The sequence below is a fragment of the Bombus huntii genome, chromosome 9 (assembly GCF_024542735.1).
Source record: "Bombus huntii isolate Logan2020A chromosome 9, iyBomHunt1.1, whole genome shotgun sequence".
In the NCBI taxonomy this organism is placed as follows: domain Eukaryota; kingdom Metazoa; phylum Arthropoda; class Insecta; order Hymenoptera; family Apidae; genus Bombus; species Bombus huntii.
The window spans coordinates 12,361,853-12,388,808 of record NC_066246.1 but is presented as its reverse complement, the minus strand read 5'-3'; the positions used below and the strand labels follow the sequence as shown (position 1 = coordinate 12,388,808).

The 26,956-nt window shown below is 31.6% G+C and overlaps 3 protein-coding genes and 2 long non-coding RNA genes across 15 annotated transcripts in view; 2 read left to right on the top strand and 3 right to left on the bottom strand.

The window, feature by feature from the left end:
* The window catches only part of LOC126869634 (thrombospondin type-1 domain-containing protein 4-like), a 29,949-nt gene extending 29,141 nt beyond the window's left edge, over positions 1 to 808 (top strand). For all 4 annotated transcript variants that reach the window (XM_050626460.1, XM_050626457.1, XM_050626458.1 and 1 more), the window contains one exon: positions 43 to 808. In XM_050626460.1, the coding sequence (XP_050482417.1) occupies positions 43 to 176 (134 nt within the window). In that variant the 3' untranslated portion in view covers positions 177 to 808. The remainder of the gene's footprint in view (positions 1 to 42) is intronic.
* On the bottom strand, positions 407 to 16,648 carry LOC126869635 (transcription factor SPT20 homolog). Its single transcript, XM_050626461.1, has 8 exons — positions 14,372 to 16,648; positions 6,993 to 7,127; positions 4,737 to 4,849; positions 3,025 to 3,468; positions 2,618 to 2,863; positions 2,117 to 2,424; positions 1,762 to 1,942; positions 407 to 1,678 (listed from the first exon to the last, which is right to left on the bottom strand). Exons 1-8 carry the CDS (start codon positions 14,409 to 14,411, stop codon positions 1,415 to 1,417), a joined length of 1,731 nt encoding a protein of 576 aa, XP_050482418.1. The 5' UTR covers positions 14,412 to 16,648; the 3' UTR covers positions 407 to 1,414.
* A 208-nt stretch (positions 16,649 to 16,856) lies between these two features.
* LOC126869639 (uncharacterized) lies at positions 16,857 to 18,330 on the bottom strand. 3 transcript variants are annotated; one of them, XR_007690960.1, is made up of 4 exons: positions 17,934 to 18,330; positions 17,713 to 17,866; positions 17,344 to 17,521; positions 16,857 to 17,223 (listed from the first exon to the last, which is right to left on the bottom strand). It is a non-coding gene; the product is annotated as an uncharacterized LOC126869639 (long non-coding RNA). The 3 variants fall into 3 exon arrangements; XR_007690958.1 differs by lacking the exon at positions 17,934 to 18,330 and having other exon boundaries at positions 17,713 to 17,927; XR_007690959.1 differs by lacking the exon at positions 17,934 to 18,330 and having other exon boundaries at positions 17,722 to 17,927.
* Positions 18,331 to 18,360: 30 nt separating this feature from the next.
* Positions 18,361 to 26,956, bottom strand: part of LOC126869643 (uncharacterized) — a 9,236-nt gene continuing 640 nt past the window's right edge. The window contains exons 2-3 of the long non-coding RNA XR_007690965.1: positions 19,977 to 20,733; positions 18,361 to 19,835 (exon numbers count right to left, since the gene is read on the bottom strand). This is a non-coding gene — a long non-coding RNA (uncharacterized LOC126869643). The remainder of the gene's footprint in view (positions 19,836 to 19,976; positions 20,734 to 26,956) is intronic.
* LOC126869636 (prostaglandin E2 receptor EP3 subtype) overlaps positions 21,375 to 26,956 on the top strand; it is a 27,387-nt gene continuing 21,805 nt past the window's right edge. For 2 of the 6 annotated variants that reach the window (XR_007690957.1, XM_050626465.1), the window contains exons 1-2: positions 21,378 to 23,383; positions 24,458 to 24,697. Coding sequence is in view for 4 of the 6 variants with exons in the window: in XM_050626465.1 (XP_050482422.1) it covers positions 23,120 to 23,383; positions 24,458 to 24,697 (504 nt within the window). In the remaining 2 variants the exon portion in view is untranslated. Of the gene's footprint in view, positions 23,384 to 24,457; positions 24,698 to 26,956 lie in introns of all 6 variants that reach the window. The other 4 variants (XM_050626462.1, XM_050626464.1, XR_007690956.1 and 1 more) reach the window with 4 other exon arrangements.

Below are 26,956 nucleotides of genomic sequence, written 5' to 3'. Positions count from 1 at the left end.
TAAGTTGTATTAGAAATTTTTTATTATTTTACGTACTTTTAGTTCTCGAGGAAAACCCACTTTGCAAGGACAGTACAACAAATTGCAACTTAGTGGCGCAAGCACGACTCTGCACTTACCAGTTTTATCACCAATTGTGCTGTCAATCGTGTTCCAAGAAGCAAGAATTCGAATGAGATTTTTTCACCACTAACCAAATGTATTTTTAATGCAAATTTAACACTTCGATGAATGATTACGCTCAGAAATCGAATCATCGAAGGTAGCCTTATGATATTATATGTGTTGCTATAGATTTACTGATCCTTGCACTGCCTGATGGAATTTTTAATGTCAATTTTTAGATATAGAAATAATAGGTATTCGTCCCTCTAAAGAAAACATACAAAAATTGTTCCTTTAGAGAATTTATAATGTTCATAAACATATTGACGTATTAAGCTTTTGTAACGAATAATAAATTATAACATTTTCACTAACGTTTTATAATGTTAAAAAGTGAATTATTTATCGAATCACATAGCTTTAATTTTTATTTTATAGAGACGATGGTATTAATGAATATATATTATTATTTATAATTATTCTATCTCTGTGAAAATCGTCTGATAGTATAGAGATTATTCGAGGTTTCTATTTAATATTTTGAAAATTTAATCGAATTTTGAACGGCGATGAAAATTAAAATCGTCAACGAGAAATTATAGACTGACCGTGTAAATTGCAATAACTTAATATTGGCATTTAATTTGTATTATTTTTCATAATTCTCATTTGCCACAATAAAGTTTATGCTTTCTACGTTTTCTTTATGTCTGTTTTATTTCAACCGATCTTTTAATATTTCTTATATTTTTTGATTACATATTTTTGACAAGAATTTCATGATATAGAATGGGGACAGCCACGTCAACAAGAATAGAATTATTATTAAACAAACCACATCAACGAAAATACCAACGTAGAACTATTTACAACATTACGATTAAAACAAATTATTTACTATGCCTATTACATTCCACTAATATAATAAATTATATATACACACACTTATCGTTTGGGATTGTGACGGCAGTGATTAACGAGAAAAATAGTTATACCGTGACACAAAAATATCCATTGTCTTATAAAATTCATCTTTCCACAAAAAAGTTCAGTTTAATCCATTAAGATCACACCTCAACAAAGAATCTAAATATTATACACTAATTTAAAATACTTAACATACCACAAACTAATTAAGAAAGTAGCTCGATATTAAAATGTATAAAGAAGCTAACTTTCATTATCCAAAGCTTAATGGATTAAAGGAACATAAATTGGCAATCGTGGAACGAATTAAACTCACAGGGGATGCCTAACTAGTAAACTAACTAAAAATAAAGATTCAGTTCCTTTGTAACAAGATTTAGAGTTATTCTGAGCTTTCTGAGTTTTCTTGAGCAGATGTTGTACTATTGTCATGGTTTTTGTACGCTGAGAAAAACGCTAGTGCTTTCATTAACTGATAACTCTTGCTAATTGGAATGTTGCTGTCATATAAACTTTTCGAAGTTTTGCAATCCACGTAGAACCACCAATTGCATTTGAGAATAGATTGATCGAATAAAGTTGATTCGGGACAGAGGAAACTCTTCATAATCAAGCCATCATCCGTTAATGCACAAACGTGAAATACCTAGAGTTATTCATAGAATATTAATATTTTAAATCGTAATATAGCATAAATTATTTTGAATATATGAGGAAGAAATATTTTACCATGCACCCAAGATCTTCGTCAGCATAAAGTCCTGGAAAATGTTTTTGGTCACCACAATAAAAGCTTGTGTCCGGAAGATCTACACGACTGGCAAAATTGTCATCGAAGTTCTTGTCATAACCCATTGGATAATATTCACGAGGAGCGTTCATTACTTTGGTGACACCAGGATTATATTTACTAAAAAGATTGATAATTGAAAAATAATTTAAAGAAGACTACGAACTTTTTTAATTCGTGATATTTAAAAACTACAAGATTCAAGATTTTGCAAGATGTTAAGATATTCGAATAGATAATAAAAATGTATAAACTGAAATATATAATAGAAAATAACGACAGCTTTAATCGTACTTTTTATGCGGAGACATAGTTGTAGTCGTCGTCGTGCTTGTACTGGTTGGCCCTTGCTGTTTTTGTAGAAGTTGCTGTTGCCTGAGAAGAATAGCAGCTTCTAGAGCTTCTAAAGTAATATTGCTAGCTTCTGCCAGAGCTTTCAACGACGTTTCCATTCCTTGAATAGGCGCTAAAGATGGCAATGACGATGGCAACGATTGTCGTTTCTCGTTTTGTTGTTGTGACTGACTGGATTCAGCTGCTTGAAGGGAAAGTAAAGTCATCTCGTTGACTGAAGACGCAGCCTCATCTCCAGGTAGAGGAAGCTAAAAATTGAATTTAATATTTTTTATCACATCAGTCTTTCAAAACGAAATTACTTTATAACATTATTTAGGAGCTAGTAAGTATTATTAAATCTATACAAAGAGCGAAGCGTAAATTTCGTTTTAAAATAAATAATTTTTATCTAAGATTAAATGATTCTAATTTGTTATCACTAAAAATCAAAGTAATTACCTGATTGAAATCATCTTTCGACACCTCGTTATCAGAATCGTGCAAAATAGTAGGACTATTGCTAATTCGATCGGTCAACTGTGAAGATGACTGTGGCATCGAAATAAAAGGTGGTAACCCGTCACTCGAAGACGCTGATTTTAACGAAAGTCCTGGTTCCACGATGCTATCAGCTGGTGGAATTGCAGCTACAATGTTAGGTAATTTTCCTGGCATTGCAGCTGCAACTGCGAGCATCTGTGGTGTCTGCAGAATAAATGTTACAACGTTATTAAATTCCGAATTCATTGGAAAAAAGACAGATATACTCTTATTTATGATAAAATATTCAGACCCGTTACCTCCTCTGGGTTAAAGGATAAAAATTGTTAAATGTAAAAAGAAAGAAAGGAATTAGTTAATATTACCTGATCTCTTTTTACTTGTATCGGTACCATTTGTTGGTGCCTTTTATGTTGCTGTGTCAGCATTTGTTGTTGCGCAGCAATTTGTTGCTGTTTCTGCTGCTGTTGAAGCTTCTGCAATTGTTGCTGTCTCATAGCTTCCTGTTGTTGTAACCTTTGTTGCTTTAGTACTTGCAATGCGAAAGCTTCTTGCTGCAATTTCAATTGTTGCTTCTGTTTTACTTCTTGTTGCATTAGTTGCTGCTGCCTCAATAAGTCCTGCTGTGTTGTTGATAAGGAAGGAGCTGGCACGGTTCGAAGGACTGTAGAATTCTGTTGTACGACCAATTTTTGACGTTCTGGTTGCTGAGCTATCGGCCGCGTTGCTCCAGCTGGTAATGGTTTGAAGGGAGGCACCACTTGTCGAGTGTTCTGAGTGTGTTGTCTAGTTTCATCTCGATTGGTAGCCTTCAATGAATTATTATCCATTAGCATTTAAGATGTTTAATGTTTAATCGTTTAATGTATTTAAAAAATGTGTGTATACAGATACTTGTATTAAAGAATTAAAAATTCAAAATTTAGTAACTCAAAATTACACGAGTTAATTTGTAAATATGTGATACGTCTCTACTTAAATACATATATGTAAGATAGAGATCCCTGTGATTAATATTTTAGAAAATCCTATCTAATTTTATGAAATGAAAAATGAATATGTCATTTTACACAATTTATGTAATTTACAAAATGAAACTTTTTTATATTTGAACCATCTTTTTCAGGATTCTGAATAGAAGAAATATACATTTGTCAAAGAAAAATAAGTCCGTGTAAAAAGTCACTGATTTCACAATTTAAGTGGAATCATTAAGAGTCAGACGAATATTAAGTTACACTTGCACTCCGATTAACCTCTCCTTTCATTAACTTTAACATACGTATAAAAGGAATTCTTCAACCTTGTTCTACTTCATTTATCTTTTTCTTTCAGATTTTATAGGGGATTCAATGTACGCTCCATGTGTACTTCTATGAGAATGGAAACCTTGCACTACGTCGTGTGAAGAATTTTATACTCGTTCATGCACTAATTATGACAAGGTCAATCGCGTATGCTTGGGTTCGATCGAGATTTCGCTGGAATAATAAGAAATACACCCATTTGGCGTCTCAGAATGCGATAAATATAGATAAAGGAGAGCACAAAACAGAAGTTTTCATAACAATTATAATGAAACTAAAAATGCAAAAACAACTTAAAACATTTAATTTAAAGAGTGCCTTTAAGAAAGGAAAAAAAATCTTCAGAATTCCTTTCTCACAAAGATTCAGAAACCTTTAATCCTCTTTAAATATTCAGACAAAAAAGTTATTTACTCCCACGTATAAATCAGATGAAAAATCTACAGTTAGATGTAGTTCACGATTACGCAACAGAAACACTATAAGGCATCCTATTATATAAATTCAACCGAAATGCATGCAACTAGCACTATCATAAATATCATAGCACTGCAGGAATCACGATGGAATGTATCCAGTTTTTATACTTGTCCCGATTCATCTTAAACTTTCCTTGGACTAGTTTAAACGAAGAATCGTGTCTGTACATCTATAATGTAATAGAAATCAATTCATTACAGAATCTTCAAAGTAATTACGATAACAATCTACATGAATACGTGTAGAAAAATAAATCTACATCTTATTTCTAATGTTTCTGAAATTCTTACCAAATTAGTATGGGACGATGAACCAACTCTACTAGTCTGCACGCTTCTTCTTTTGGCAGCCTCCACATTGGACAAGGACTGACTAAATCCTAGCTCGTCACCCACAGAAAATCCTGAAGTTAACAATAATATTAATTGTAATTAAACCAATTATTAGGTACAAAAATCACTTGTGTAAAGAAATAAACCATTATCTGAATTAAAAAATTATTGATATTATTCCAACTAATCGATTGACTTCATCGTTACATGAAATGTAAGAGGTCCCGCCACTGAAAGAATCCACATTTGTCGATAATTAAGTCCTATATTGTCATGTTAGCCTAAAAAATGCATTTAATTTTTACTCCTGATGTATTTAGTAAGCCCAAACTATTCAATTCCGAAAATTTTTTGCTCGATTTTCACGAATTCTAATACATATTTACCTAATTAATACTTGGGAAACAATTTCTTATCAAACAAATTTTTGTTATTAAATTACTACTAAAGAAAAATTGTTATTCCTAATTGTAGAAGTGATAAGAACCGCCATTCTGAATGGATGAAAAATTAGATAATATCCAGAAAAGACAAGCTATAGAAAGTTAAGCAACCACATGTTGCGCAAGATCCAACGTGGTTTTTTGCTTTGTTCTATAAATGTGCAAACAACCGTGCGCTCTTACGACGATTTCTTTGATCCCTTGGTCCGGTCGGTTCAAATGCAAATTACGTTTTCATTGCAGGTGTCATCCTTTACGAGATATTGCTGACATCTGGGCCGAGTCAAGGCGATGAATAATGTAATATGTATTATAACTTTTTTCTCCAAGCAACTACTATGTACTCATATATACCAAAGCATTAGAGAAGTAGGTTATGAGGAGACATTCTTCTTGTTCTGAAAGTCACTGGTCATTTCACGCACGTTCTGCTCGATTAACTATAATCTTGTGGTAATTCACTTTCTGCATCGTTTCGTGGCGAACGAAATAGACTTTTTTCGATGGGACAATGCGAATAAGAATTATTTGATTGCACTGCACTTTTCGACATTTTTTAACATTTTTCTAAAATTTTAGTCAATTTATTTATATTTTAATTCATAAGATTAATTTATTTTATTCATAAGATTAAGTTAGAGATTACAAAAGAATGCTGAGATTAGTCTTTATAAGAGTTAGTGTTTATAAAACTAAATTCTCAAAGTTCAATGGGGATCCTTTACTGCGCTTAAATTGAGATTTACAGTTATGGATACAATGACACAAAACTGAGGATGCCATAAACTCTACAAAACCACTTACACTTATCCTCACAGAAAATGGGTCGCATGATGTAAGTATTATTACTTGCATAATGAATACAACACAGAATATCACATAAATCGTTCAATTTTTTTCCAATGGCCTGTTATTTCTATATATATTTCATAGAATCGGGCCTCCGAATAGACAGTAATAGAAAGTATGTTATTAACAAATCATTTAAGAAAGTATAATAACATATTACACTGATCGATCACAGTAAAAAAAAATTAAACAATGAACATAAATGAAAGTGAAATAGTGAAATAGTCGTTGAAGTATGTTATTCACTGAAAAAAAATCATTAAACTATACTTTACACTATTTCAAGCATTCGTCCTATGGTGAAAAAAGCAATGAAAAGCAAGAAAATGAAGCGACAAAATAGTAACACTTTCTCTTTTATACACGCTATTCCAACGATATAATAATATACAAGGGAGCATGTTAAATACAGGGTGTTTCTAATTTTTCCGGACAAACTGCAGAGAAAAGAGGCTATGAGGTAATATAAGAAACAAATGTTATATAATGCTTTACTAAGCACTTTATTAAAGTCCTAAAAAATATCGCAAATATTGAACTCAGAATAAAATGTTTATTAAAATAGTTATAAAATAGTTTATTGTGAGAGTTATTATAATATGATAATATTATTAGTGATTACTAAATATTATCAAACTCTCATTTTAAGATGTATGTAAAATTCATTACTAGATTCATGTTTCAGTCCGCATCCAATATTTGCTTAGATTTGCACTCATAGATTATCCTCCTCCATCAATCCGGAAAAATTGTAATCGTCATGTGATATATTACGTATTATTGTAGTTATCGCATTGAAATTGTAACTAGTAATATACAAGGTATTTACAGTATATTTATAATTGATTAAGGAAGAGATCGCGCATGAGGATTCTTGGAAATTCTTTTATGAAAATTGTTTCGACCGCTTATTACGACTCACCCAGGCCGACGTAACCTTTGACACCTCCAAGATTTCGTACCCGAAAAATTCCGGACTTCCGAAAGGCACAGTTAAGCACGAAACCAAAGTCCGACTGAAACACGCACGTCCCTAGAGTCTCCCGCCACGTGCATCCTGCAACCAAACCGGAAGAAAAGAACACTATGGATCCCCGTTTCGACCCAACTGATCAGCTTCTGATTCCATCGTAATTAATATCAATTAACTTATTTATTTTTATCATAATGTATACCTTAAACTGAGTTGCTTCTAGAAATGATAATAGCTGTATTATGCTACTTTGTCCTTTTTACGCTTTTTCATATTTTCTATTTTTGTTAAAACTTCAAACGATCTATATTTGTATAATATATCTTTCTCATTTATATCTACAGATCGAAGAAATCTGGAACATCTCGTATACAACGCAAACATTTTAATAGAAAGAGCCGTAAATTAAATTCTAAAAAGAAATTTAAGTTGTGACTCATTTGGTTTTAGAAACGATAAGGGAGTTCTCAGAGAAAGTTTACCCTTTTAAACCGGATTTGCAAAATAGATGTCTTTTCCTTCTTGAAATTTATACTTTTCTTCTTAGTCAGAGCTGCATCAGTTAACAGGGATATAATCCAGAACGATTTCGACTGACTAATCGCCAACGAGAAGATCGAAGCAGGATTTTCATAAATGTCGATACGGGGGCCGTTGATTCATAATTCCTAATCTGTGCTATTGATTCTCGTCCGTGAATGTTCAAGCATCATAAATGACCATGTAATCGAGTGTAATGAAAGTTCAACCGATCTTAGTCGTATTTCGAAGCGAATGAAATTGACACGATCATTTCTGTTCAGTCTCGGTTTTTGTGATGTCAGTGCTCTGTCATAGATGATTTTCATCAAACAATATGTTAGTAGAGTTTTATAGTTTTGTAAAACGAAAAAAATCCAAAATGAGATTAAAATATTGTTATCAGAAGAATTAAGATAAAATAAGTTGCATTCGGTGTAAACTTTGTAGTTACTATACTATTATAATGTATAGATAAATAATTATAATTTTCTTTTATAGTTTCGTGAATGCAATTTCAGTAGAATCAGTAACTAAATGTTACAAATTCTATCTACCGGACGTTACGTCTACACTACTTTGTAATCAAATCTGTAATTTTCTCCACCAAGATGATACAATCGCTGAGACTGATGACATTCCCTTAGAAAAGAAAGGAGATCTTCCTATATTTGCGGTTTTCTAGAGTTTTCTAAAAAAACGCATACAGACGTCTAAGAAAGTTCAAACACGGATCGTGTACATTTCGGAACATGCAAATTGTGGCCCTGTGTAACCATTTAAAAATTCATAACATCTCTTTACTTTCTACAAATATTTCTATAAATATTATATTTCTTCCTTTATATTTAAAGAAAATCCTAGTTGAACTAATTTAAAATTATATTTAGGTAAAATAAAGGAAAATTAATTACAGCTTTTGGAATTTCTGTAAATTATAGTATAACTTTCCAAGGAATGTCCCGAAGTTTGTGAAAGGTACTTCCGGAACTTGTGTTCGAAGATTTGCCGGATCTTAGGCGTGCCATTGGGCCGTAGCCTACTGACCCACTTAATAAGTCGAGTCAACCTTTCGACCACGTCGGCTGACCAGGTCGGTTCCTCATACTTCAAAATTAGTTTCGCATCTAAAGAGCCCGAATATTGTCGCTCTTTTAAAACAAAACGGAAAAAGTTGAGACACTGTGTAATAGTTTCATGAAGCAATTTTACGATCCGTGTGATCACCATTTAATAACCGAGTTCCTCGTTTATTATATTTATACAATTGTTTCATTGGAGTAATTGTAGAGATTAAATGATAAAGAATGTAAGTACCAAAAAAATTAAAAAGTATTTTTGTAGCAAGAAGGTAATTATTGCAAATAATAATTCATAAAATAATTTGTTTGAATTAATTGTAATTTGTAAATATAAAAATTGACAGATATTTTTATATAGATCTTTAGGATTTATATCCTTTATTATTTCAATACTTTAATTATAAAATTGTAACTTTCAGCTAATACAAATTCAGCTTCTCAATATTTGTGATTTTCATGAGCACATTATTTATTATCTTATGCCCTTCACCTATATCTTCCATACTCTAATGTCTTTATTTGATATTCCACTAATGCAGAAACAACGTTGTCGTATTTATATTCTACTTTCATACAATGTTTCACAATAACCGAAAAGATTGGCCATAAGAAAATTTGACATGGTCTGATGGAATGATGAAATTTGACGAATATATTTAATGTTATGTAAAAATGCAAATGACGACTCATAACAGTCTACATATTAGAAAAGGTTAGCGAAGAATATTCATATAGTCAGATTGTGTGGCGAAATAAGCACTTTATAGAAATTATACTACGTGTATATAGTGAAATTTTGAAGAAGGAACAACAGTTCAAATCTGATCATCGATCGAATTATCTCATTAAAAAGACACAGATTCCCTTTAGAAACAATACTGTTATATTTTTATTATGCTATATTCGTTTACCTTTCTCGATTTCTTTAAAATATTTAGTACTACGATAAAATCATATAGTATATTATAGAAAAATTTCTGTGTAGCATCTAAATTGATACAATATTCAAATAACATCAATTATTTAAAGTCAACATCATTAATTATACGAAAAGCGTTTAAATCTCATTAAGAACGTCTCGCAAAACCTACAAAATTAAGATAATCGTGCAGTAGAAACTTTGTTACCATGCCACTCGTGTCTTGTTTCTGTTTACTGAATTGGACGTATCCTGATTTCTTCAAAATCTTATCTGCAATAATGAATTGCGTGCACGTCGATCAATTTGTCAAAACGCCAAGTGCGAAATAAACGAGAAGATTACTAATATAGAAGTAACTTTCTTTAGTCGATAAATAAATAATTTTACCTACGTCAATCAAAATATCTAACATAAACCCTGCCATTATAAAAATATAGTACAACTAGTGAAATAATTTACGGTTATAAATTTTACATGATCACGACACTCATTTCGAATTGCGCAACTTCTTCAAACCTATGTATGTTTCCATAACTAATTTTGTAATAAGTTTCACGTTAAAATTTCATTCCTGTTCATTTGAAAACAATTTTCATTTTGTTCTAAAAAAAAAAAAAAAACGAATATTATTCGAAAACCTAGGTCAATCCCACATTCTAATTGCTATTAAGAACGAGAGCAATGACTTTGAAAGGTAACAATTTCAAGGATACTTTCACTGTTCATTTCAAGATCGACCCTAGTCGTGTACCGATATAATTGTACAAAAGTGTTTTGTTATGAGTGTTGGTAAAATTCACTTTTCTTTGTCTAGCAGTATTCCTTAATTAACCTAAGAGGAAATAACGACACCCGTCGATGAACAAACCCGCGCAACATTTTCCCACGAACGCAGCCTTTACCTTTACCTTGAGAGCGGTAGTCATCTAAAGTTGTCTTTCGCTTTATAGTTCACCAATTTGTAAATCAATTTTCTTTTGTTATAAAATCTTAATAATATTCGCGTTCCGGCATAAAATGAAATTGTGAAATTTTAGAATTGAAAGTTACACAGAATTCAATTTTTCTTATTTCTACACAAAACTAGTATCTTTTTGCAATCACACACAGCATCCGAATGATTATTAACGAATGAGTAGATTAAGTGCGAATGTTGAAACTGTAAAACGTGCTATTTCTTCATTTTTGGACAGACATTTATACTTGTTGAAATCAGTTTCGTTTCTTTTGCTGACGATGTTAAAGTTTCTTAGGTGATAACAGGAATATGAAAATACATAAAGATAGGAAGATCGTCTCAGTTGAGATGTTATGACGATACCATATGCAGTCATAGCTATGTAGAAAGTGACCACCGAAAAATAAAACATTCACATAGACCCGTTGCTGACCCGATTCCCCAAATAATACAGACCTATTGAAAATTTAGTGAGAATATTATTGAAGTCAGATGACTATGGACCCACAGAATCCGTGTTTGAATCTGTTTTGAAAGTTGTGTCACCGTTAAATGGTTTCGAGTGGTCAATGATATGGTAAACGATACAAGTTTCAAAAGAAACGAGAAACGATTCTTTTAATTAGATATTGCGAAATAAAATGGGAAATTATTAATACTGAAATAATTTATCATAACTTTAGGCCATCGCAAGATAAAGATATCGTCAGTATCAACTAGATTGTGGTTGAGAAAGATGAAAGTATAGTCACAACTACAGTTACAATAGAATGAATGTAATAAGTATTGAAATAGTAATAAGTATTTTTAATAAGTAGTAATAAGTTTTAATAAGTAATAGTAATAAGTATGTATTGAAATAGTAATAAGTATTTTTAGAGTTATCGTAAATATTCTTCTTCTTACCATTTATTTTTCTTTTAAATCTGTAAAAGTGGCAAACGTTGAAAGCCCATAACCTTCAAATGATAACTAATTTAAATGTCAAATTAACAGAAACTAATTTTTTATTTCTATTATAAACTTTCACTTTTTGCATGCCTATCGTTTATCATTTTAAATCCTAAATTATACACGGATCACTATGGAATCTTTATTACGAATATTTTTTCTCTACGAAAAATCTAACAATTTCGAGATGCAAATTTCTCATTTCTATTGTCCACACGTGTATAGTGATATGTACATAACCCACTATATTTTTATCATTCAACTAATTATCACTCTATCGTAATGTGAAAGTTATTTCGATAAATACACAGAGAAAGTTCCCTCGAGATCACCGCGATATGTTACGCACTACGTTCGAATTGACATGATAATGACGAATACATTACACGCTGCCATAGAAAAACGTATCGTAACAGGAGTAAGAGTTTCCACGACCTATATGTCTCTATTATATCTTTGCGTATTACACCGAGGATTGTCCGACTGGACGAAAATATGTGATTAACGTGCACGATGGTTCGATTTCAGTCCCCTTTCACGATCGTGTCTATAATTGTCGTGTTGCAATTGCTTACTTTCGTCGCAAGTTCGTTCTATTTCTCCTCCGTATCAATGTTTTCAGCAATAGAAACCAATGCTTATGCACTTTCTAGTTCGCGCCGATGCGTACGATCGCTTTACTGTTACTTTTTCTGTTCAATGATTCCGTTCTCGTCAAGACGCGGCTATTCGATGCGCTGTTACACGTCATTTAATGTACCATTCCCTGGAACAGCCGACGTTTTACGAGAAACACTCGGTAATTTAGCAATACAAACACGGTGGATAAGCAAATTAGAGCAACGAATATCCATGTTCAGCGAATGTAACGCTCTATGAGAACATAAATCGACATAGAAAAAATATTGCTGATTAGATTGAATTTTTATGCAGATAAATCTTTTTATGAACATGATTAAAGAAATGAAATCTAAACAGAGATTTATTTTATTCATTATAAGTATATTTTATATGTTCTATATAATTTTATATATTACATATGCATTCTAAAGAATATATTCTACAGTCTATTGATAATTACAAAGAAATTAATTTGGTTACGATAAAGAATGATTGATTTTGATCCTCTCATTTACGTAATTTTGCTTGCTGTCATTTACAAACAGGATCATTTTTTATCCGATGAACATATGTCATTTCGTAACGTATTTACATAATTATGTACAACTTAGAAATGTATAATTTTGATACCTTATATAATTAACTTTTATTTCGTTGTTGCATAAAATGTGAAATGTAACGAGAGAAGGAATTCTCTGATATTCAAAAAATTTTCACTTCTCAATATTTTAATTTCAAAAGAGACGGATAAAATGGTATATTATATGTTGCGAAAATAAAATTCGATTCTTTTATAATGAATCTTATCCGTAATACTGTAACATTGTGGTGTAACGCAAAACACGCATTGGTCACGCTTAAGTTATCGCGAAGAAAACCGTAAAATTAATGAAAATTGCTTCTCCTGGCCCACGGGGAATCATGATAGAGAGATAGTGCGGTTAAGAACGCAACGCTTCCCACACTTTTTGATAGCCAGAATCGTATTTACAGAGATCTCTGCGCTATATTTTATAAATGAGAAGAATACAGCGTTCACCCTGGAGAACGTTACTAGGTCGATTAGTAATTTGCGATGAAAGATGATTATTTAAAGATCAAGTAAGGTAGTCCGGTAATAGTAAGATCGAGTGATAGAGAAACTTAAGTAGTAGAATCGAATAAACAGTGCAGTCAGTCAAGATAGGTCGAGGCTCGATAGCACAGAATAAAAATGCTTTGATACAAAGCGTAAATAATGGAAAAAGGCCCAAAAACCTGCGAGTTACCCAGGAAGAATATTATTAGATACCTTGAAAACCAGTTTCCAATCATTACATTCTATCTTCCTGTAAAATAGTCTAAAAAATAATATGTGATAAAATTAAATTAATTTTTCCATTATCAAATACCTTCGTATTGGAAACTGGTTGTTAAATATTTCGATATAATCTTTGTGTAAGCCTCATATCACAAAGCATATTCGATTTGTAAGTCGGAATAAGATTCTGTTTGTGATAAGAAATTGTACAAGATATAATACATCTTATTAGACAGGAACTTTTAGATCGAGGCTTAAGGCTAACTCTTAGGTATTCGTGTGTCACAACGAGAACATAATTTTATAAATTTAAGAATACATGTATAATATTTACACATGAATACGTAAGTATGTTAGCTGTATTCTCAAAAACGCAGTCTCTAGTTTAAATATGTATGTTTAAACGCGACCCTTTACTTTTATTCAATCCGTAAAAAAAAAAAAATGTTACGTCCACACTTTCACCCTCCTTTTAAGTATTACATTTTGTGCTTCACTTTAAATGTTACGAAACATTGTACTAAATCATAAGTATTATCGAGAAAAAACATCATTCTCATTGAATGACATTAAAGATTCTAAAAGAATCTACTAAATTCTAATACCTATTCTAATACGGTCCAATGTATTTTATCTATAGTTATACTCTACTTTTATGACTTAATTGTAGATGTTTCATATGCAATATTTTATATATTTATAATCATAGCTAAAGAAATAAAATCTATACATTATAGCAAATATTCCAGATATAATATATTATAGTCATATTTTATCACGAATAGAAATATTCTAATAAACGCTTTTGGAAATTTTACTTTTGTATATTATGTGTACACTATATATTATTGCACTTTTAAATTTTCCGGAAATGTCTAAGCATCCGCTGTTTATTAATGAAACACAATCAAAAAAGAAAATATACATATAAATCCTAGAAGCTGCGTTTGGCGATAAAAGACAAATTGTACGTACCGACGACTACAAAGAAGAACAAGGTCGTGGCGATTTTCATAGTTGTCGATCCAGTTTAATTATCGCGCAGAAATTGGCAAAGTCGACAACGATCGTCTGTAATAGTTTCCTGGAGATGTTCCCTTTTCCTCGAAGATTTATTCACGAATGAGACGTTTCGAAAATTACTGCCGTTCGCGATGGTCGAAGTAGACAACGTCCGCGAAAACGACCTTAGGATCCGCTGGTAAACGTGATACTTCTCAATAGAGATAAAAAGGTACGACAAGTTACTCGTTCACGCGAACACTAATACTGCATGGATATGTTCTTCGAAGGCGAGCACGCGGGGCACTTTCAGACCCCATCTGGTTTCCAGGGACGGCTGAATCTTGGCTCCACTTTCAAGATCCCCTCTTTTCCTCCTCGAGTGTAAAAAACATTTTAATGGATCATGTTATATATGCAGTTAAGATATATAGATATAATAATACTAATCTGATACTAAACATGTTTGAAGTAGTGAGCTCAATGAATATTTTATAAATCACTTGATCTGTGGGATTTTCTATGTTCATTAAAATACTTGTGATTAAAACTGACCAAAGATCGATCGATCTTTGATGAATAAATCGATCGAAATTGATCGAATGATTGAATTTAGAAAAAAAAATATTTTGCTGCTGAATTTCTATGCATCGTAATTTCAAAAATTAGTATAACCTTTTTCTAAGAGAAACGATACAGTGCTATTACATTTTAATTTTAATTTTAAACTTGGAACTGAAATTTAGGATATCTAAATACACGATCAAATTATTGTTTTTTCTATATAGAATTTTTTGAAAAAGACTAAGATCATAGAGGTGCTTCAAACTGTTTTCCAAGAAAGTGAGACGGTCCTGTTGAACCCCACCAAGTATCAATGAGAACGGTCTGTTCACGGCACAGGTTCGGTACGTGCACCTCGAAGCACGAGTAAAATCCTGTCGAAGTGTCGGTGACCCACTCGGACGAAACGATAACGGGATCGTCATGCGTTCATTCAGAGCTGAGTAAATTGATCGACCGGTAAGGAGGATCGACTGGCTTTTTTCAAGTAGGTCTTCGAAAGACTCGACAAACGACACTATCTACATGACTGAGATCAGAAACTGGTTGAGATCCTTCTTTTTTCTCTTATTTCTTCGAAAGTGATTGTATCATCCCATGGAACAATAACATTAACGTAATATTGTAACATAATTACAATTTTACAAACATTTTTTATAAGGATTTTAATATATAGCAAAAAAGTAATTGTAGCTAGACGGTCCTTAATTTATATTATTTTACATAGTTTTAAAATTTTTATGAATGTATTTGACATATTTTTTTATTATACAAATAATACAATATGATAAAGTAGGATTTCATAAAACAAATTAAATATTTGAAAAATTCTCTACAAAGATTTCTTCTATTCTTTTATAATAACTGTGTAATTGATTAATTGTTTACAGGTATCTACGATTGATGTCTACAAATCGAGTGTTCTGAGTGCGAATCAAGTGACGTAACAGTGCATTCCGTTGCACTGATTTTATAGTGAAATCGTGCCTTTTACTTCGCAGACGCACGTTAGGAAACTTAGACGTGCTGTTCTTGACTTTCTTAAATTGCAGATGTTGTTTCAACGTTGATATCTCAAGTTAATAGAAATATGACAATACTGTAGAAAAACATGTAGTTAAATTTAGGCACGTTCATTTAAACGGATGGTTACAGTTTAATGCAAGAATGTTTATTATACACTTGACCATGCGAATGTCAAGTGCAGATTATAGATCAAGGTTTAGCGACTGTATATATTGCTACTTTTTTATTCTCTATTCTTTGTCTTTTCACACACTTCAAATTCTAATATAATTTTGCTAATAGTAATTTATTAATCTAAATAATTAAATGTACAATATACACTTTTGTTAATAAATAGTAGTTCAATTTTTCTGCGTTTATCAGTTCAAATTCAAATATTGCGCGCGGTACTGATTCGATATATCGACTCTTGAGAATCGCTTCCCGCCTCATCGTTTCAGTGTAGTTCTAGTTGCATGCGTGTGTGATAGAAACTTTTGTATGAATATTACTGTTACTATTATCTACGTAGATTGTCATTTTTGTTAGTTATTTAAAAAAAATTAAATGGTGTAATATAAACTAAAATCACAAAAAGTTTAATTAAAAGAAATCTTTCAGTTTTTTTCATAAATGTAGTGTTTTCTAAAATTCTACAATGGAGGCCTTAGTTCATTTGTAGTATGTAAAAAAATATTAAGAAAAATACTTCTACTGAACAATTATGAAGACAAACTACATATTTCTTATTGTATTGAATAATTATAAATGAAGTTAATTTAACACAACTTAATTCATTTTTAAATATTCATATTCATATGAGAGAGTGTATATACTTGGCATATCTTATATTTAATATCTTGAAGAAGATAAAAACTTTTAACTTAAAAGCTTTTAGTGAGTTATTATTCTAACATAGTCTTCGTTATTCTTACAATCAATGTATACAAATATTATTTTATTATAATTATTAGATACACTCAAATTTTGTTACATAAATCTAAACTGTAAAAAATGTTTTGATGTATCTGTTGGTATAAATTCTTACTACATATTATTTCTTGTTCTTTTATACCAAGTTTATTACTTTGTGCTAATATGTTTACCACAAGTATTGAAATAGTCATCTTTAAATATCATATCGTATGTTGATTTTCTTCCTAACTTTAAATCTGGCTTCTTTTGAGCTATATAATCATCTTTATATATTTATTTCTATATTCTTCTTATATGTATATTAATGTTTCTGTTAATATCTGAAAAGTGATAAAAATGTATGCTTATTTTCCATTTTTTACTACAGTTTTTTTATATATGTGTATATACATATAGATTCTTTAATTTCTTTGCAGTAAGCATAAGCTTTTTAACTTTACCTTTGTTGTTTTCTTAGCTATTATAAAATATGTTTTTCCTTCCATTCTATTGCTACAAATGATTACATTAAATCACTTGTATCTTCATATATGTATAACTTCCAAATCTTGTATCACATCATAATTGATATTTAAATTTTTTTTGTTTATTTTGTATGTTATCATAAACTGCTTCTGCCTTAAACATAAAAATATATATGATTAATATTTGAAAACCAATGTGTATAGAATAAATATAAATTTCAAAACATCAAAGGAAAATTTGGCACTTCATTAAAAAAGAAGTTAGACTTTTAATATAAATTATACAGAATTTGACTGTCAGATGAAGCTCAAGAATCTTACAGAGGTTAGGTATATTTGTCTAACCTTACTTACCTTGTTCTTTATTCTTGGTTAAGTCATTATTATCATTTGTTCTTTTTTAAGTTATCAATAACTTAATAACCTATTAGTAGTAACATTTTGTAAACTTATAAACTCATAAAAATTTGCTTTTTGTCATGAATGTCATTAAACACCACTGTAAAAAGAAACATGTATCATTACTAAGAAAAGACTCTGAAGGTTTCAAGTCTAGCAACCCTTACAGAAATATAAAAATAAACGTACACACACACACACGCACACACGCACACACACACGCACGCACACACACACACCACAGTGCTTAAGAGTAATGTTGAATAATTTAAAATACGAATTTAGTTATAAAAGTAATTCTTTTAAAATTGCTCAAAATAAAAATTTATTTTATGCAATTGTCATTTTTTTTTTAAACAGGAGGAAAAAAATGATATGAAAGATATTAATAGGAACTCGTTTCATAGAATCTAATTAAGATTTCACTGTTTATCAGAAGGATGATCAATTCATGATCTAATTATATTCTTGTTGGCCCTTTTCCAATGTGATGAAGTTTCAATATTTCGTCGCTGATTCTAATCAGATTTAGGAAAAGCTCATGAGTTTCCGATATGAATACTTCTCCGAAAAAAGGTAGGAAATATATATTCTAGTTAAATATTGATAATTCGAATAGATTACATCAGAAAACTAACCAAGTACTTTATAATATAACTAAAGAAATATTTAAAACATAGTATTTATATTTGAATTATATATACAATAACATACGTACGGAAGAAATTAACATTTTATTGTACTGATTCTTATCTTTCCTCCGATAATTTAAATTTAAAAGATTTAAAAGATACTATCATGTATTTAATATCTTTTATTTCCAGTGGTTAATTTGGAAAAATTTAATTTATAGTAATTGTGAATTGTTCTAAATTATTTACAACTTCTGTATTACTCAAATAAATAGGTGAAACTAAATTATTAATTGATTATTTTGTCCTCAGTGAATCTAACTATTACATATCTATATTTATCACAAAGCGAAATCGTAACTTTTGGCCCCTACTTGTCACGCTGTAGCTAAAACTTTACTCTGAATTTAGGGAGGTATAGTAATCTTCCATCTATATCCAAAAGCTCAAAGGTCATTGTCGTCATTTCCATATTAATAACTCTAAAAAACCCTTTTTCTTTGACGTCAAAATTGTAGATACAAATATCTACTACTGAGCACTAAATTCTTGTAAGTTTAGACCTTAACTAATTTCAACATTGATAAAGATCCCTGTATATATAATAAATATCCTCCCAATTTTCACAAATTTTATCTCATTGTGCATTGAAAGCTTCAGTACAATAATATCAATATTTTGATTACAAACTTGTAATTTTGACGAAATTGCGCTACAGCTATCACATTTCGACTATTTTAAATTTGGGCATACCTCGGAGAAGAATTTCAGAAGTATATACAGCATTCGTGGCACGTATCGGAAAAGCAGCATCAATCGTTATGCAAGAATGGCGCCGATTGGGCCTCTCTTTATTTAAATTAATTTCCTCATTAGTTTCGGTATTGCCCATTGTATGTTTATGCCGCTCCATCTAAAGATAAACCTTCGTTATAAGCGTCGCATTCTCTTATCATACGAATGCAGATGATGTACGCTTTGCATTCGCAAAGATGATCTCTCTCGTGATCAATAGATTTTAAAAATAGCCACTGGCTGATTCCAACGTTTTGTTTCGACTTTTTATCGATATCATTGTCCACAGAAACTACGGGAAATGACCATCATGTCTCAGCGGGAATCCATACGAGCGCAATTACTCCAATTGATTTTATGAGTTCCGGTAATCCGGTTGTGGAAAGAAAGAAAAAAAGACAGGAGTTTGTCTCGGTTACCATAAATTATAATTGTTCAAATTATCCCCTGTTCTCTTTCTTGTCTCTCTTGATGTACACCGATATATAATAATGTTTAACTCATACAGTCTTGATTTAACACATAGAAGGTTCGTTTTCAATACCTTCTCGCCTTTCATAAACATCTGGTTTTCTGAGCAGTTATTTACATCTGCTGCCAACTTATGTCCCGAAGAGTAACGAAACTGCATTTCATGTGAGTCTACAACATAATTCATGTTATATGAATGATATGTATAAAGTCCTGTTGAAATTAATATTATGTTTGAACACAGCAAAAGGTCGCGTTGAATGAAATTGTTATAATAAATAACTGGAGCAATTGTTGCTAAGTTAGATTTACATAATTTTTAATCGAAGTGGAAATCAATCGGTTCATCGCTCCCTCGGTAGAGTCTGCTTAATGATCCTCGCATGGACAATTAAGTCGGTGTAATTGCTTTGCATAACATTCCAGCTACTTTCCGAGGGTACACTCGATTCGTGATTCGTTGAGGGTCTCCATCGACAGTGCGAGAAAGAAGTTTCTCGTTAATGATCATAACACTACCTCCTCTGTCCGACATTAATTAATTCCGTTTTGCTATACTGAGAAACGAAACTGTAGTTCGTCTATGTTACATCGGGAGCTAAAAAATTCTTTAAAAAATGCTTTTCTCAGAAATATACGAAACCTCGTATGAAGTTTAATAAAATAAATAGGCAAAGTCATATTAGTTGTTACTTAATTAAAAATTTACTTATCTTTTCTCGAACAATCAAAGAATGTGCAATGTTATAAAATAAGTTTGTAAAATGTTGTGAAATATTAGTAAGAGTTAAAAAATTGATGTTGTATACATACCGTAATACTTAATTTAGCTTAAGTTTTATGTCTAGCAGTCGGCAGTAAATTGGATAAAAAAGACATCAATTATTGGTTGTCTCGCGAGCACACAATAGTTCATTCACCTCAAGATAATTCGATGAACTTGTGGTGACCTCTATGCAACGACACAAATGCATACGACCTGCTTTCTTTCGGCATTTTTCTGTTTCTCTGCGGCATTTTCCTACAGTTGAAGGTAACAATGATATCCATAATAAATGCATCATGTGAACTGCAAGAAAAAAAAATCGTTTTTATACAACTTAATATATAAATCACAATGTATTAAGAAAATCATTGTTAATTAACAAAAAAGAATATTTATACAATGGGAGAACAATACCATGAGTCAGTAAATTTAACAAAATTAAAGTAAACATGTCAAAAAATAATTTGCTTATAGTGTCAACAAGTCGCCACTTTCCTTCTATTCAATCCAAATCTTGACTAATCCGTGCAAAGTTCATCGTCATTCTCCTATAGGATCCATGTCCACTCTGTTTTGCATCCTTGAGAGGAATGTGTAAGTACTTAGCACACGCACCGAGCCTTTATCGTTGTCGTGCTTGAAATTATTTATCGAAGCGAATGGCCAATGTGCCGCGTTGTATACGAAAAATATATGTACGATGCATTATTTATTAACTACCTGCATACCGACGGAATTCTGTTGCGTCTAATGCGTTAAGTGTCCATATTTATGCATTTGAGAATTATTTTCGATTTTGTAAAAAGTATATAGCAAAATGTATTAATCACAGTATTTATTGTGTATGAAGAGTTTAAATTGTAAAACGGTATAACGAATAATATCAATATTGAAAGTCCTTATACTAATAATGTTGAAATGAATACTTTCTTTTATGGGATTTTTCATTATATGTTGGGCAAAGTTGAGACATACACCTATTTTTTTCTTTTTTCATTATGTACACCATACCTGTCTCTATATGGAGTAATTTTCTTATTATATGGCGTGTAAGTATTATTGAACTGTCTTGAACATATACTTTTACATTAGTTTTATTGAAGCTGTTCCATAGCGTAGGCAGTGTAATTTGTGCTCATTTGGTATGTGGTGTTTATTTTCCATGCATATCTGATTTTACTTACAGCTTAGATTAGTGTAGTAGCATATTTTCGTCATGGACACAATTATTTGATACTATTATGTGTATTTGGTATTGTTATAATATTTTATATATAACAACACAGTAAAGATTACAATCTAAAGCATACTATTCTGCAATATTCTCATTTATATACATATCATTTCTACAAAAATGTTGCGTTTCCTTATCTCAAATTAAAGTTTGTACGAATCCACTTCAAACTCATCCAAATCGAAATTTTCAACGATAAAGAAGAAGTCGTTAAATTCCTAAGCAAGAGCATCCCTAAGTTATGGCGCCAAACAGACGCCGACTTTAAAATGCGGCGCAGGCGCACTAGCAGAACGCCTATCGATTGTAAACAAAACTCGAGGCGACCGCGTGGTTTGGATCAGTGTGGCGACGACTCTCGCGATTGAAGGAGGTATTGGAAGTGTGTTTTTCCTCTTCCACATCTTTAAGTTCGATTAGAGGAATCGCAGGTTCGCATCGTTAATTCTTTACTAATATCTTCTAAAGAAGAAACAGAGAAGAACGTATCGAGCTATCGACAGAGTCGGCGATTTCACTTAGCAATTCGGTGATCGAGGTTTAAAAGAAATTGAAAAGAAATTCCATCGACAGTCTATCGAATTGGCCTACTTCAGATATGCAGTTAGTAAGATACAAGTTAAATATGTATAGATTCGTGTAATTGTCTTCTTACCACTCAACGAATGACGAAGAATACTCTAACAAGCGAGTTTAAGAGGCGTCTTTGAAGTTCCACTTTGCTCTTTAATTTTCCTCACTGGTAAACTTTGATGTTACTTTCGATCCAAAAAGCGCACAAGAGGATAACTGGCCTACACGCAGCAACAGGTTTCACAGAGATTTATTTCTGTTTTGAGCTGTTCGATCGATGAATCCGAGCAGTTGGACCGTTGCACTGGCTGTTGCTCGCAGCATATGTAGCCTGACTTGAATAAGGGCCCCTGGTAGGACTGCAGGTAGTCTTACAAAAGGGTCCAAATACAACGTTGTCACATTTCATAAGAAACTCAAGGCGGTGGCCTGCGTAACAGCAACAGCGCCCGTCGAAGAGTAAGATACGATAATACAGTACCAAAGGTACATGATAACTGCAGCGATACAAATAATGAAGATCAACAAGCCGATTTAAGAAATTGTCGTCATGAAATAATGCTTTAGCGGGAAAAATTTCAACCGTTTTTTTCTTCGGCATAGTTCCCATTTACATAGAGGAAAGAAAAAGATAGGCACGAGCCGAGAAAATAGACGATTAGTCGAGATCAACGATTGTGGAACAGAGTGAACGATCCATATAAACAATGAGGTCTCTGAATCGTTCCATCATCGATCATATTGTCGAGACTTCCGCTTGAAGTTACCCGCCAAGCGATTCAGATACGGACATTGCCTGGTTGCGATTTTGATACTATATATTACGTGGAATATCGATTGACGCTACTTACGAACCGTAAAAAAGAAAGAGAGTCGTAAAAAATGTCGCTCACCTCGACAGAGGTTTGGAACGAAACCTTGTCAATAATGAATTCGACACTGAACTCGACGCTGAACTCGACGCTGAATTCGACGCTGAATTCGACGCTGAATTCGACGCTGAATTCGACCCTAATATCCAACGTTGTTCTGAATCCATCAAAAAGACACGTGACTTTCGCCTCTCAGGTGGTACTCACCCTTGTATATATTACCGGCGTAATTGGCAATGTGTCTGCTCTAGTCATACTTTTTCATCGAGATAAGGTAATAACACTTCCATTGCGTATTCTACGACTAATCGATAACTTCTATCTCTAATTTGTTTAATAATATTGACATTCTATTATACATGTATCTATCGATATATATTATAACTTCTGTTAATAGAATAATTATTAAAGATAATTAATATTATAAGACTTTAATATTAGTAACGTTGGAATGATATTATATTTGTATTTATTGGTAATATTTTATATTGAATGCTAACAACAGAGAAAGAAACTAATTGTGTCTTGTAAATTACTGTCACAAAGTATCTATTTAAATGCTTCTAAGAAATGTGATTGATAGTAATCCCCAGAGATACTGTTATTTGTGAAGCAATAGTTATTCACAAATAACAGTATCTCTATTAACAGTGGGTGTATCCCTAAACAAATATTTCGATGCGGGTTTAAATGCTAATGAGTAATAGATATCGCGCCCTTGATTCGAAAATACGTAGCTCAGAAACATTGGTTCTCTGGATGTCTAAAAAAACTGTCTTTAAACACATAGTAATATATCATCTTATTCATCAAAATTATCAGTGCGAAAAAAATATTCATAAAATAGGATCATATAATATTTTTGTCGTTTCTAGTTTATAATCCTAAAGAACTTTTTTATAGTGATATCTCGAGAACATATTTTACGAGTTATTCAGTGGAAGATTACTTTTGTAGCAAGGGTGTGATATATCTCATTGAGCATAGAGAAAGTTGATGTATGTATGCTGAATATATGAGAGAGAAATTCTTTGTATAATACACTTTATCTCATTCAATACTACCGACCAACATAAGCAGTGACAAAATATGTTTACTTTTTAATAATAAAGTGAATAGTATATAGGCTACTTGTACATAGAGTTACAATATAAAAAGGATATATTAATAATAAAATAAAATTAAAATTCAATAATAAAATTAATAATGTACAGATTGTAATTCAAAAAGAAGAGTCATATATCAAAGAGTACAAACAGTAAGATAAATTACAGAAATTCTCAAAATAATCCAAATATATTCAGTAATTTGAGCTAATTGGTATATAAATTGAAATAAATTGTTTCAGAGGAGAAACCGAAAACATTTGGTGATGCTGCGTTGTTTGGCCATCAACGACCTGGTCGCATTGTTAGGGATGATGGTGCAAATGTACATCACGATCTATGTAGGCAGTGTGATGTCTACCAGGGGGTTTTGTTCCCTTCGGGTGGTATGGAGGCTCTTCGGTTTATTCAGTGGTTGCGTAGCCATCGTAATGGCAGCTGAGAGGTGGCTAGCCTTGACCAGACCCTTCGTTTATCAGAGGGTAAGTCAAGATCCTTGATAAACCTTTTCAAACGACCAACTAGTATTGACTTTGGTATTGGCAGGAGCTTATCGTTGGATTTTCCCTTCATCTTACATTTACTTTCACATCGTTAGATCCTATCTAACACTTGCAGGCTACTTGAAGCTGTATATCTCCAGTTACATAACTTAAATCGAGTATTCAAAACATTATTGAAAAATAATATACACATATATCATAAAAAGTTGAATAAATTTTTGGACCGAAAATGTTTCTCTTTTTCTCAATTAGTCATTCATATTCACGATAGCTTGTTCTCGCATCGAACATGATCGGGAAAGTGGCGCCAAGATTTTCTCGCAAGGATATCCTGACGATGAAAGACAGATACGAAAATCTTGAAATTCAAATTAAAACTTTGGAAAAAACGCAGCGTTTCCCTAATTGGTTAATTATTTTTAAAAATCGTTATTGCGTTCTACTATTCTTGCAATTAATTCGATAATTAGAGATTGAAGAACACACTGATATGGTCGAGAAAAAAATTAATTTTTGAATTAACTTTTAAATGAATTAATTCGTTTTTATTAAATAAATATATTGATATTTAATCCAAATTTCCGCGAAATTTTTTCGATATTTCTTCATGAGGTATTTTCAAGGTTTGTGAAGTATTTTAACAGTAAATAATAGTAATAAGGAGGTTCGGATCAATCTTCTGGATATTAATTGAAAATTATGCAAGATACGGATGAAATCGATCGAAAATAAAAGCAAGAGTCTAATACCAGAAACACTAGATATTATTCTATTAGGACTAGTTTGAAACTATATACGTTACAGAGATAAAAGGAGAGTGAAAACACCATAGTAACATAGTCGAAGCAGCTTCATAGGTTTTATCTGTACGTGATAAAAGTTACGTTAAGAGTGTAGGTAGATGTACCATATGGACCTGACCCATTTTTTCAATAGACAACATTGACAGGAATTGATGTGAATATTTACTGAAAATGACAATGCTGTTTAATATTTCATTGATAATATTTGTACTCTGTAAGACATTGTAGGAAAATGTTTGCGCATACTTGTTATTAGGGATTATACAATGCCGAACTTTTTACACCTATCGCTATTAACTAAGATAGTTTACTTAAATTAGATATTTATTAGACTTGCAATAAGTTAGAAGCAACTGGAAATTGATATTTATTTAACTACAATTACTTCTTTATATCACTTTATTCGCTATACTCTATTTTAAAAACTAACTATATGACCGGAGCGTTAAAACCGGAAGATCATTCATTGGAAATGTTGAATCAGAGAACTTGACACACTGCAGTTCTTTCATCAAAAGTAAGCAAGAATTAATATTATCATAAAAAAATATTTGAAAAATGGTATAAAATATCTTTTTACTTGAAGGCGATGATATCATTGGTTTTTTTGTTAGATATCAATCATTAAAATACATGCTTAAGGAAAATATTCGCAATGAAATTCTTCAGAATCTGAAGATGTACGTACGGTATCAGGGTTGACAGTACGCAAATATTAACTCCATCACTTGGATGTAGCCAACGATTCGGTCGAATCAATCTACGGCCATTTAAAACGCAGCGGAAACAATTATTTAAACTGGCTGAGGAACAAGTGTTTCTCTGATGCAGTTGGACTATCAAAATGTATATCCTGTTTCCCTTTAACATTATGTTGTGTAATTCGACAAGTGACCAAAGAAGAAGGATTATTTTCGTAAAACAGTTTTGTCAAATATAATAGAGAGACATAAATTACTTTCAGATATGAATCAGATATAAATTATTTTTTCTGGCTACAGTTTAAGCGGAATCGTAATATCATTTACGTAGAAAAATTATAAGAAATTTGTTGATAATACGTTTGGCCCATTCTACTTTATTTGAAATTATTTCTCGAATGATTTTATCAAATTTTGCAATTCTTTGATATATATTTTTTGGTCAAATTAAAGAAATGTGATTAAAGGGGATCATGGTTCACAGCAGGCGGTCACATTTCCCATGATAATGATAACAAGTGATAGCTTTGGAAAGTCCTTAAGTTGTTTCTGAGAAAAAGAAAGACGTACGTGATCACCAGCAGCTAATTATTTCATGTCCCGATTAAAAAAATTTATTTTCATGTTAATACCATGGCTACATTTGGTTTGGGAATGAAACATGTGTGCTTTATCGTCGCTGAATACAATTGAACTTGTTGCGTCGCGTGTCGCGGTGAAAAATTCGTGACCCA